At 42.4% G+C, this 14013-nt stretch overlaps 1 protein-coding gene across 1 annotated transcript in view; it reads right to left on the bottom strand.

Annotated features, from left to right (window-relative positions):
• The window catches only part of Ca10 (carbonic anhydrase 10), a 476615-nt gene extending 462608 nt beyond the window's left edge, over nucleotides 1-14007 (bottom strand). Inside the window, exon 1 of the mRNA XM_010620196.3 lies at nucleotides 13493-14007. Within this exon, the coding sequence (XP_010618498.1) occupies nucleotides 13493-13553 (61 nt within the window). The 5' untranslated portion in view covers nucleotides 13554-14007. The remainder of the gene's footprint in view (nucleotides 1-13492) is intronic.
• Nucleotides 14008-14013: the final 6 nt, after the last annotated feature.

Below are 14013 nucleotides of genomic sequence, written 5' to 3'. Positions count from 1 at the left end.
AAGAAAAATGTGAGCAGACAGGGTAGACTGTCTCTGAAGGTAATTCTAGCAAAAGGCATGAATGTCTTCTTATTGACTTTAAAATATTTTCCAAACACCTTAGTTTCCCATAGTGAATCCAATTCACCTGACCTTAAATGACTGCGCTGCATACATGTACTGTGCCAAATGCTTTCACCTACACTGGCTCATTTAATGGCCATGTCCATGTGATACCGCCAAATTCCTGCCTAATTTTGCCTGATGTGTCTTTTGTTCTTTTAACTTCAGCCATAACAAATAGCAGAACCCTCCATTCATTAAGAGTATTCTATGTGCCAAGCACGGTGCTACATTTTAAAATTTCAACCTCTTTTCACCTCACAGGTAGACGCTGTGACCTCCAGATTGCAGATGACGTGAATGAGGCTTTGCTGAAATATTAAGTAGCTCCCATGGTCATAGGAGGACTACCAGCAGAATTGAGATTAAATAAAAAGACAATGTACAAAGTGTTCAATAAATACTTTTAGGTGCAGTTGGTGATGAACCCTAGATATTTCCCCAGAACCTTACGAGAGAAGGACAATGTCATCCTTGTATAACTATACTTCATCTTTAGCTTGCCCATCTCATAAGTCATTTGCCACTTTCCTGTTCACTCCAGTTTTTGAAAGTTCTTGCATTTTAAATCTTGGTGCCTCAGACTTTTCAAAATTTAGACGATCTACAAAAGTATGTTAACATCATAAGTTAGGAAGGGACCCGAAATTGCCTAGTACAAAAACACTGTTTAATAGAAGAAAATTGGGAGTCAAAGCAGCAAAGTGCTTTACTCCATGTCACAGAGCTAGTAGTCACAAACTAACACTCCATTTAACGTCTTAACCTTTTTTCTAATATTATTTTTCAGCAAGCCAATTTACAAAACTTATAAAATATGCTCCAGAAATAATACTTAAGAATTCCAGACCCAGAAAAAAATATTTGCTTCTTCTTAACCAGTCCCTGTCTCTGATCTAACTTGTAAAGCAAAATGGCACCTCAAATCCCAAGAATTTTTTTTTGTTTGATAGTTCTGCGGTGGGCCATTGTTGAAATGATCTTTGAAAGTTTAGTCAGCATGCTTCATAGATTACTTGTTAAAGGTATTCAAGCATATTTCCGGAAATCTATAAGTAAGTTAAACATTATTTATGGGTACCACTTGGCAGAATCGTCGAGATCGTCATAGTATATGGCCCAGTAATTATAGTATTAGTATTACATTAAATAAAGAAATCACAGAAATAATTACCAGTAGGCATAAAATTATATACCAAAAATGGCAATCACTGGAGATAATATAGAAAAGTGAAATGAACAGATATTGCATAGAAGAAGTACAAAATGGTCAATAAGTACATGAAGAAATGCTCAGCACCACTGGCCATTAGAGAAATGAAAAGGAAAACAATGCTGAAATTCCATCTTACACCAGAAAAAGTGGCTGTCAATCGAGACTTGCACTGACTGACTCCCGAAGATGAATGTAAACTTCAGGCCCTGCAAGCAACCACTAATAAAATGCAATTCAATTTAAGAAGAAATCATAGAATAGCAACTGTTGGCAAGTGTGTGGGGGAAAAAAGGAGTCCTTCTGCACTGTTGGTGGGGATGTACATTAGTACAACTACTGTGGAAATCAGTATGGAGATTCCTCAAAATCTGAAACTTGAAGTTCCATTTGACCCAGCTAGTCTCCTACATACCTTCCTGAAAGAGTTGAAGTCATCACATTCCAGTGGCATATGCATACCCATGTTTATAGCAGCACAATTTACAATAGCTGAATCTTGGAAATGACCTGTGTATGAATCAACAGGTGAATGGATAAAGGAAATGTGGTATTTACACCCAATAGAGCATCACTCTGCCATAAAGATAAATGAGTCATTTGTAGATAAGTGGATGCACTTGGAGACCATAATGTTGACAAATAAATCAGACCCACAAGCTTAAATATTACATGGTTTTTCTTATATGAGAAACCTAAAGTATAAATAAAGAGCAAAAAAAAAAGGTAGATAATAGGAAGTAGGGAGATAGTTCTTTCTCAAAAGGAAAAGGGATTCAAAGATGGAAGGTGGGAGGGGCAACGGAGGGAGAGGGAATGAAAACAGAAATTAAGATGTATTATGTCCATGTACCAACTGCACACAAGGACTGCGAACATTGTGTACTGCACACATGGACCGGTAAAAATGCTGTTTTAGATGAAGAGACTATTACAGAAATATGATCAGAAAATAATGGAAAGCAAAGTGGCCCTTTGTGCCTGCACCCAAGGCTGCTCCCAGCTCCCTAGCAATATGATGTGAGCCAGGCTGATTAGAAGTGATGCACTTTTGGGGCCAGGGATTTAGCTCAGTGGTTCCACCACCTGCTTTGCAAGCGCAAGGACCCAATTTCAATCCCCGGTACCACAAAAAAAGAAAAAGAAGTGATGCACTTCCTTTCTCACCCCATCAAAACTTCTTGAATGAGTTATTTTTGTCTTCACCTATTGATGTTGAGCCTAAGACACCTGTGGAGACTGTGCCTGGAAGGTAGCAAAGCCTCCACCAGCCTTGAGACTCCCCAGTCATTACCAAAGGCAGGAGTTTTTCCTCTGCTTTGCCCCTACTAAGCCCCTACCCACACACATGCAGGCTTGCGCGCGCGCGCGCACACACACACACACACACACACACACACACACACACACTGATGCAAACTGAACAATTCATGTGAACAAGAGTTAAGCTTCTATTGTGTTATGTAACTGAGAATTGGAAATCTGTTTGTTTTAGAATCCCAGATTTCCTGAACTGCCACAGCTAAAAAGCAACATGGGGAAATACTCAAGATACAACATAAAGATGAAGAGCCATAAGGTAGGAAAAGTTATTGTTTTAAACTTTCATGAATCAAGGTGAGGTCTCTGGCGAATCGAGGTGTTTTTATTTTATTTTTTTGACACACTTGTATCAGACCCAGCATTAAAATAAATCCAGTGATTCCCGCCATCACTCATGGTTGTGACCCTAACACAGTTCCACGTATATAATCTCCACCTTGTAAGAAGCACCAATCAAGGATGAGTCTCATGTGAACCCATGATTAGCTTATACAGCCAATGCAGAAACATAGTAACTCACTTTCACTAATTTGCTCAACGCATCTTACCTTTAGAGGTGGCACAATGCAAGACTCCCTGGCTCAGTCAAACTCTAATTCTAGCAGTTCTAAGCTCCAGTGGAAAACTGAAAAGTTAAAAGGCCGGACCAGTTGGTACATTTAAGGTCGCATACAGCTCTCACGTCGTCACTACACTGTGCTGTGCCACCCTGAAACAAGCTAAAGGATCTCACAGGACTGCTGTACTTGTTGCAGATATTAAAAATGAAGATATTACATTCTGCTGTGTAGGGGTTTGAGTCACTGCACCTTAGAGCTAGGGTCGTTTCGTTGTACTACGAGTTGTGGATGGCAAGCGACATATTTCCATTCGTGCCCAGGCCACACAACAGAAATGTAAAGCCCGCAGATGCTTCATCTTCTATCAGTATAATCCCCAAAGACACACTCATCTGATCAGGAGTTAACAATGGGAGCAGTTTCCATGACCTCCTCCCTTCTCACCCTTGTATTTAAAATGACAGACAAGCAAAGACAAAACTTCCAACTGACCATTTCTTCACAGTCGCTAAGGTCAACTAGGGGTTTACAGACAGAGTTTGCATCCAAAGTCAGCAAATCTGCTTTGTTATTTTGCTTCCGAGGCCCTTGGCTTTTCCCTCTCACAAGCACTAGCCAGGGGCACCAATATTCTGATACTAAAAGCCAGAGAAGTAATGTTTTTTTTGATAGGAGACTGCCAACACCATAGACACCAGAGTCATTTCCTGTATTGCTCTGCCTCAGACTAAAGGGTGGGGTAGGCTATTCCCCAGAAGCACTCTGGCTCGATATTAGCTAAAGGGCACAGAGCTCTCCACAATGTTGGTTTCTCCCAAGCTGGAAAACACCATACCCTACATCATCTCCTCTAATAGGAAGAGAGGTGATGTGGAGAAGAACACAGAACACTGAGGCGATGAAACACATTCTCAACTAGAAGTGTCTTAAGTAAGGATGGTTTGCAAAACAGACATAGGAACTGGGTCTGAGATAGAAAGAGAAAACTATCAAAGAAGTTACTGGGATGGTTCCCTTCCTGACTCCGCACATTCAAACACCTACGTGCAGCGAGAGCAGAAGAGCTGACAGAGCTGTCTGCGGCATCTCTTCTCCCTGCTAGTCTATCTCCTCTGAAGACTGGAAACCCATTCTACATCACTCTTTGTTATCCATTTCTGTATCAATTCAGTCACTCATTATTGAGCGTCTTGTAAGTGCCAGACACAAGCATGGCCAATGGGGGGAAAGCGATACTATTTGTGATATATATTCTACAAGGTCAGAGGTCATGGCTCTTTTGGTCATTACAGTTTGTTGTTGGGTCCAGTGCCTATTCATCAGCACCGTGGAATGAACAAACACGTTAAACATTGGAGAGAGAGAGGGAAACAAAACTGCTTCAGATGTATTACTAGAGCTGCTCATTTCAAGAATCTGATGAGCTATTTATGACCATCCCAGCATCTCAGAAGAGAAAAGGGTTACGCTCATGCAGTCAGTGCCACCATAGAATTGTTTGCCTGGAGGGTAAAAAGGTAGCTGTGTGCAGAATAGGGAGAGGGAAGAGTGGAAGGGAAATACGTTGACTCATATCCTTCAGTAAATGTGTTTATTCCAACTCTGACATCGCTGCCAATTGTGTTGCAAAGCCTGCAAGACTTGGCTCTGGAAAACTCATCTGAAAGTCACTAGCTTCATTTCTTACTGCCAGCCTCTCTGGTCACCAGGTATGAATTATTGGACAAAGTTAAAGATTATTTTTTCACTTGCCATGACAAAGGTGTCACCTCTTCCAGATGAGGAAGTAAAGGCATTTGTAGGCTGTCTCCTTTATAACCACTGGTATCTTTCCACTGACATCCTAATGTCACTTTAATGCAAATGTAATCAAATCCAAATACTGGCTATCCCATTACCACCCCAATCTTGCTAATACAAAATAATTACAGCTTTGCTATAAAGGCAGTCCTACGTAGACCACCCCGCATCATTTAGGGCCCTACTCTGCTCTATCCCAGCCCCTGCATGCCAGAAATCCCTTAAAGTTCTCTTTAAGGTTACTTGGGATGAAAACTGCAGTAAATTATAGGAAGGATTTAATTACCGGAAAGAATAAGATGCTAATTTATACTTTGAAAGATCCAGGGTCAGTTGTTAGATCCTTGATTCGTTTTTTGCAGGGTGTAAACATCTAACACTAAAGTAAGCGAGGAGGTAAACGCTGTAATCCATATCTGAGTTACCTCAAAACTTCTGGAAAACTACCTGGAACCAAAGACAACACAGGAAAATGGCTTTTTGATCTTGGCCAAGTGGAGCATGGCCGGATCAGGGCCAAGAACTTCACTCTGACGGGTTTGTTCCTAACGAAGAAAAGGATACAAACTCCATGCCCTCTTGAGCCTTCAAAGGAGGCCTTTCCTGTGGAGGTGCAAGGGAGGTTTATTTTTCATCTGACATTATTCTATGTAAAGAATCACTGTTACTGAAATCACATCTCCTATACATTCTTCCGCCTCCACCTCATCTATCACTCCAATCTCTCCGTGTTGCTGTCCTTCCCTCTTGGTGATACCCTGGACTCATTATCGTGTCCTCTCTAAACTCTCTGCCTTCTCGTGCTGTTTCCTATGTCATCCATTCCCATCACACTGCTCCTAGTTAACCGCTCAAAATATTTTGTTTTGTTTTGTTTGGGTACCAGGGAATCGAACTTGGGAAGTTACGCTTGCCAGCCAGAACCAATCAAAATCTCAAAGCCAACACTTTAGCATTCTTCAAGACACAGCCCAAGTATCCTACCCTTAACATTACTTATTCTTCCTCTGCTACCCCTCCCACCTACATAAGTAATCGTACATCCTTCTTTGTTCCCCTCAAACACGTTTCATACCAAGTCACTGCAATACTTGCAACAATCTGTTGCAACTACTACTATTTTCAAAAATAGTCTCTTAGTAGATAATGAGTCCTCAGAGGTGATGTCGGGGTCTCGCTCATTCTTGTTGGCACTGCAGTGACTGACAAGCTTAGAGTACCCGCCATAAATGTTAAATGATCAGCTGGACAAAGGGAAATGTTTCTTTTGAGGTCTCTGTGCTCTGCAGTAATTGGACCATTAAGAGAATACAATGCAGATAAATGTAGTGGAAAGGAACATATTCTCCCAGATGAACAGGGGGTCTGGTGGGAATAAGAGTCATGCCAAAGGTAGTAAGGTAAAACGGCTGCAATGGCCAGGTAGTACTCCAGGCATGTGGTGCGAGTCACACAGTGCATCTACTGTTCAGTCCACAGTTCATCTTTGAGACACAGATACAAGTACAGGTATTCATTTCTTTTAGGTGCCATCTAATGCTAAAGACATTATTACTACTATTTGGCCACGAAATGGAAGGCACTTGCTTAGCATGAAGACAGCGACTCTCAAAGATCAGAGTAAATTAGGGGCCCTGTAGATAAGAAATGGCCTTTTACCCCCATAACTCACGATGTTGCATACTGGCCTAACTGATCTATTTAGGCCAGCATTGTTTCAAGGGGGTTTGTGATGAAGGATACAAGTTGGCAAGAGAAAAAGACAAAAAGGCGCACTTCAAAGTTATTGCTCCTTGCAATTACAAATATTTCTTCGGAAAGCTGCAAACAGACTTGACTACACATACCACGTTCCTCACCTCCCTCTTAATTCCTTATAACGAATAGCTAAGGTCTAAAATGCTCAGTATGGCTTGAAGGCACCACTGTATCGGCCCTGTCTTCTTTTTGTAACCTTACCTCCAGTTTCACTACACAAATCATTACACCATGTTTCTGATATTTTGCTTGTTTTATCTTCCTTTGCCTGTGAACAGCCCACTCCTGACTTGCAGTATTTTTTCCCCCACTCTGTTTTTTTTTGAAATTTTATATATTCCTATGTTTTCCTCTGTACAAATCCTCCCTTCCCCACTTGCAGCCTCCAAGAATGGAGTTAACTGCTCCTTTCTTTTACTCACAGGACACATAGATTGTGCACCTCTCTGTCACCTCACATGAGCTATTTTATAAATGCTAAGAGCCAGGTGTTGTTCATTTGTGTGATTCTGGTACCTGACCTAAAGTGAGCCATCGATATTTTTTGCTGAGTTCAGAAGAAATGACTGAATAATTAATTAGGATTGACAGGAACTGGTCCAAAGTATCAAGAACAATTAGTATCACTAGTGATGATGGTGATGATGATGATGGTGGTGGTGATGGTGATGAAACTGATTATGTTATGACAGTAGCTTTAATTTATTGCATGACTGTCATATGCCAACTATGGCAACTCTTGTGTGTATTTTCTCCAATCTTCATTTTATAGATGAGGAAGCAGAGGGTCATAGAACTTAACTACAGAAAGTAAACAACAATGTTATAATTTATATGTGGACCTGTCTTGACTCTAAAGCTTATGCTTACCCTCATTATACACACACACACACACACACACACACACACACACACACACACACACACACACATATATATATATATAGAGAGAGAGAGAGAGAGAGCCAGTGGCAATTGCATTTTAGACACCATGTTCAGCACTTTACAGATAGTGTAAAATACATATCTTTATAATTATCCTGTATGAACCACAATCTTGAGGGGCATTCTCTTCATATTACTGATAAAAAGCTGAGGCTTACCCCAAAAAGCTTAACCAACCAACCCAAAAAACAAAAGTCTCACTAATCTACCTGTACTATCAAATGGACTGCAAACTATGCAGATTACAGCAGTAGTTGGAGACATGCAAAACCAATCTAAAGTTGAAAGCAATGTTAGAATTGCAAACACGTTTTAACCAAGGTAAATCTGTGGAATCAATGCAAAGACCCATAACTTGAAAAGATAAATCACAAACATAATAACTGTAAGAGGACATTTCCTATTCTCTAATTCAATAGCTCCCAATTTTACAGTGTCTCCCAGACTGAAACTTTTATTTCAGTTGTAACTGAACTTGCTACCCATCCATCCATTCCAATTCCTTCCCCATCCCTTTCACTGCAAACTCTAACATCAAGCTATCATCTTCCTTTTTTTTCAGGGATAGATTGTTCCTTTCCATAGAATTTATGTCATGCATTAGACAATTATACATTGTCCACATTGACTCTTATTACAAGACATTTTGGTATAGTAACTTTTATAATTATATGCTAATAATTAAACATTATTCATACTGTTTTTATCACTGTATTGTGGATATGTCTCAATGTATAGTTTGTTTTATACTGCATCATAAGCATGAATGGTTAGACAATATAGTAAAGACACAGACACTTTACTTTTGGAAAGCACAAAGATGTTCAGCATGAGACTCATGTTTCTCTCAGCAATCCTTTAGAGATAAGCAAGGTGAATATAATTTTAATTTTACAGATGAGGAAACTGAGTGGTTAAAAGAATTGGCCGAAGTCACATAGGTGATTAAGGTAGGGTTGGATTGCAGAGTGACCCTTCAGACTTCCACTCTTTCTGTAATTTCCCGCTACCATACACACTTATGGTACCTAGATGTCAGGCTCAAATAGGTTAATGAAGGTGATGCGTTAAAGTGGTAGGCAAATGACTGCCTCTCCTGGAATGGCAATCAAAGTCCTCTCCTAGCCCAAAGGGAATGTTTCTCCACCCTGACATTTTTTTTGCCCTTGGGATTTTATATTGCTCAGGAAGACTTTCTTGATTTACCAGGCGGAGAATTTAATCTAGAACAGTGGTGGTGAACCTATAACATGTGTGCTACTGTGGACTGTCTGTATTATTGAAAGCTCTAAAAGGTTCACGATCGCTGATGTAGAGTGGTGATTATCTGTCCAGGACTGGCTGCACTACATCACATCGAAACCTGGATTTAAAGAAATCATGCTGCTAATGAGATGATCCGATGAGGGGTCTGTTTGGGTGGGGGTCATTTTTGTTTAATAGGTTGTTCTATTTCGAGCCACGTGGAATGCATACACAGTTTACCCTTTTTGGAAGACTCTGGAGTTGGGTCTCTATTGATCTTCAATACACAAACAGAATGAGGCAGGTTCTGCGGATTCCCTGGGTGCTAGGTCCTGTGTGGTGAGTAGCTGATTAAACTCTTCAAGGCTTCTCTTAATATTGGGTTCATAGGCATAAAATGGGTTACATTCACAATGTAAATGTAAATGCTTTAAAAATGGGTTACATTCACAATGTAAATGCTACTGGAAAGAAAAATTAAGGGACATTTCAAAATATTAGTCTAGTCCTCCTTGAAAGTGAGATTCCCATTTGATGATGTAAAATGAGGTCCCTTATGATACTTTCCCTTTGGCTCTTAAACCAGCTAACATGAAAGACAAAACCGTCTTCCACCACGAATCAAACCTATGCAATGTTAGATTTGTAGGAAATAAGTAAGTAAATAAATGATACTGTTGTATTGGGGCATACTAGAAAGTATAGTAAAACTCCTTTTATATGTGCAGAGAAACTAAAATTAGACCATTTTAATTTTCAGATTAGAGAATGTGCTAAATATTCCTTTCTTACAGGGATTGCTGATCAAAAGATGCAAGGGGCACCAGAGTAGGAGTTATATCTGATTGACTGCCAGAGTAATGTACAGCTCAGATGTTCCCTGAATTTTAGATTTATACTGTAATCGCCTTAAGTGTATATTTCCAAACTCTGTAAAGACTTACATCCATTTAATTTGGTTTATCTTTTTAATTAGAGATGTCCGAATCAAAGATACTGAGTGGAAATATTTGAAATAAATCTTGACTCAAAACATAAAGGATTTCTAGGAGAAACGTCTGGGGGTTTTGATTGTCTCACCTACAAAACTGCCCCACTAGTTCGAAGAATAAGCTAAAACATCTGCAGTGTATTTAAAATATGTGAAAATATCATGTGGTTTAAGTTCTCACAGCTATTACTATTGTGAATCAACTAAAAAGTAAATGAAGTTATATAAGAAGGGAAATAGGGTGCATTGTAGGGATTAAATTAGGCAGCTGTCTTTTGACCAGGAAATCCTCTTCTCCTGCTGCTGAGCATTCACTGGCTGATCTGAGCTGCTTTTGTAGGAGGAGAATCATGCTCTTGCTAGCACAGAGAGAAATTTTGGTAAGCTCCCCCTCCCACCTCTTCCTGGTCTCTCACAGATCCTAGCTGTCTGAGATTTTCAGTAAAATGATATCTGAGTTTTATTGCTGAGCCAGAACTCCCAGATCACAGCATTCCCTCTTTAGCTTTGTGCTGTCATTAAGTGACCAAAATTCATACAATCTCTTTGGTGGAAGACACACGTGCTACTTATTCAGCAGCTAGCTAAGCCTGGCCACTCAGACCTCCGGTACCACTGGCCAACCAAATCACTAAGTCAGAGCCAACAAGTATACCACGCCTAGGTAGCTTTAAGCTACATATCCAACAGGCACAGACAGAAAATTCCTTGGATCTACTTTTATCTGGGGGCTAGGATGAAAAGGGCTGTTGGGAACCTTTGGTTAACAAATCACTAAGCTTTAAAGCCCCAGAGTATTCTTGGAAGCAAATGCAAACAAATGAAATTCAGTCAATATGTGTTCCATAGGCCAAAGCTACTACCAACATTTCCCTTCTGCAAAATGTATATACTGCAGATTTTTGCTGGCTGTTTTGAGCCTGTATTTCTCAATAATGGAGTCCGCCTTCCTAACGTATCAAATCATCAATATCTGGTGACTCAGTGAGAGTTAGTGCCCTCTTACCGAGCAGGGAGACTTCTTTTAAGGTGGTGGGGAAGTGCTTTGCTTTTTATTTATATTCTTAAATAATTTCCGAGAGTCAATGATTACAGGGTTATTTTCCTCTTGGTAAAGCTCAGTCTGAGTAAAATTAAAACTGCAAATCATGGCAACATGGAAATGAAAGACCCACTAAACTCCCCCTAACACATAATCATTCACCCTTTGGGTCTTGTGTTCTTGTACATCCTAAGGCTGTCAGAAGAGCAAAGAAAGAAGTCCAATCCCCCCAAACTGTGGCAACTGGGAGTCTTGATTACATTACTAATTATAACACTGACATCTAGGAGTCTCACTGAGTAGTTAGTTCTACTTGTAGTTTACCTTGGTGATGAGAAAGAATGGCCTTTTGAAGTTTATGGATGTGGGACTGTACAGTGCATAATATTGCATCTTTGCCCATACATCTTCACAAAGTACAAATTAATGCAGACCTTAGCTAGGCATTTGGAAAGCTAACCTAGTTTTCTGTGTTTAGCTAATAGCTAGCAATTTTGCTTACACTTTTATCCTCTCATTGCTTAGCAATGATGATTATTTAGTAAATAAACGTGAAAGGCCACACACTCCATAGCACTCCTCCTGGGTTGGAAATAATCCCCTCCTAATGTTTCTATTTGAATAATTTATTGGCTAATACAGCAAATCAAACACAGCTATGATAGGCGCCCCACTAAGGCCTCTCTCAGAGGCTGAGAACAGGCTCCTCCTCAGTTTCTTTGCTTACTGCACTGCCTGGCAAAATACAGGGCAAAGGCTGGGGACAAAGGGGCAGCTGGGGGAAGCCAGACCATCTGTGAACGTCTCTCTGTAGATCTTAAAGGAGTAGAGAAGGTTTGTCTGATGTGAAAATTATTCATGGTGCTGGAGGAAAGTAGAGAAAGGCTGCTTTATAACTAGTGAAATATTGGGGAATAAGAGGAAGAGTTTGAAGCAGATACGAAGAAGAGAAAGATGTAAAGTGTGGCCTCATGAGATGCTCCCGAGACCATTCCTGAACACATGACTGATGTGAACCCTTACAAGTCATCTGGGGGTTTTTATTCATCAATGTAGGATCCAGTAAAAGATCTCCTGCTAGAGGAATCAGGGTGGCCCCAGGGCACGTTTTCTTGTCTTCCAGGTACACAAAACAACTCACAGAGGCACATTTCTAGCAGGGTGGCCAAGCCCCGGACAGGCTCTATCAGGTAACAGATCTCCATTCCTGCCTCATGAGGACAGAGTTGAAACTAAATAGTGATATTTACTCTGGAACTGGCTCTAGAGTAAGGGCAGAGAGAGGGTTTTTAATATCCAGAATCAGGTCTGGCTCTTTGGGGTGGAGACTGTTAGAGCTGTCCTTTCACCTGACTGATGTTCAATCATAACTGCTCAGAGGAGCAAGGTTCCTGCTCTCCTCTTCTGGCGACTTCATGGGAAGTTGTCTCAGTCCCTACTTCTGCAGAGGGAATGCAGGCAGTGCAAATAGGGCTTCGCCCTGGCAGCTTAAATGGCAGGGGTGGGGGGAAATGGAGTGGGCGCTGGCCAATGGGAGGAGCCAGAAACTGGGGAACCCTGTTGGTCCTGGGGCTTCTCCTCAAGCTCCCTTCCATTGCCATTTTCCTAGACCGACAGAGACGCTGCTCAGAAATCACAATCTCTCCCAACACACAAACATCCAGGCACAGGTGTGCACCAGCCTGCTCTCGCCCACCTCGATGCCCTGGGTTCTCATTTGCTTCCCAAACCCCAGGCTGGCACAAAGAGCTTGAGATCAGTGACTGAACCAACACACCCTTGCTCCTGGGAATTAAGAATGATCAAGATCTAAGGCAGTATTTGAGATACTGTGTTATTTCAGGTTTTTTTTTTCTTTTCCTTTTATTTGGGGTGGATCAGGATGTGCCACCAGGTTTCAAATATCACAACCCAAATGTCTGGGGGAAGGCAGAGGACTTTCACATCTCTCTGGTCCCTGCTGGCATGGAGAGGAACGGGAACGGACACACGAGTCCCGCATCCTCCCCGCAGCCTCTGGAAAGTGAACAGAGGCCAGGACACAGATACCAGGGCCCGGCTCTGCGTCCATTTTGCCATCCACGAATCACCGAATCGCCGAGTTGGGGAACTTTGAAAGCCAGGGGATGGGGGTGGGGGTCGCCTAGCGCTCAGATTTCCGCACCGGAGTTCTCAGCCAGGAAAGCAGTTGAAAATCAACACCCATCTGCCTCATTTTTCCCGGTCCCCACCGCTTCTCCCTTCCAGGACTCCACACAGATCCTGCCCCCATCACAGATACGCGCCCATTAGCGCGCGCGCGCGCGCGCGCGCACACACACACACACACACACACACACTCGCACCTTGGGGCTTAAAAAAAATTCGATTCTGAAAACAGCAAACCCGCAGAACCCAAAGGGTTTGCGCCGCCCCCTCCTTCCCCGCCCCACGGCTACACAGCAGAAAACCCCAGACATGCCAAACACCACAGTGAAATCCAAACCCGCCCATGCCTCCAGCTCGTCCCGTACCTGATATGCAGACGATGAAATTGGCTTGAAGCAGAAAAAGCACCTCCCAGACTATTTCCATCCTCTGATTCTCATTCCAAGTGCATCACTCGACGGGAAAACGGGGGGCAGGGGGGAGCCCGACTCGGCACACTCACACACACGCACGCACTCCCAAGCGAGCGCACACTCGCCCTCCCACCCGACAGCCAGCCGGCCAGGGACAGTCACCCCCAAGATCAATATCGCAGTTTGAATTGTTCCGGCAAATCTCCCCTCCGGCTTGACGGACGTGCGCCCCGGATGTGCTGACACATGTCCGAGGCCTCGCTGTGTCCGAGGTCTCCCCGCTCGCGCGTCTCTGCTCCTCGCACCAACGGTGGAGACACTAGCAGCGGTGGCAGCCACCTGAAGCCACCAGCGCCGGGCTCTTCCTGCAGAAAGGAGACCCCGATCCGCCTGGCGCCCCAAGAAGACATAGACGAGAGCCCCCCGCCGGGCCGCGCCGTGCAGTTCCGGGCCCGGCAGCTCGCGGCTCGCTG

The sequence above is a fragment of the Fukomys damarensis genome, unplaced genomic scaffold (genome assembly GCF_012274545.1).
Source record: "Fukomys damarensis isolate Sample0158 unplaced genomic scaffold, DMR_v1.0_HiC HiC_scaffold_13, whole genome shotgun sequence".
Classification (NCBI taxonomy): Eukaryota; Metazoa; Chordata; class Mammalia; order Rodentia; family Bathyergidae; genus Fukomys; species Fukomys damarensis.
This window is presented reverse-complemented; position numbering and strand designations above follow the sequence as displayed.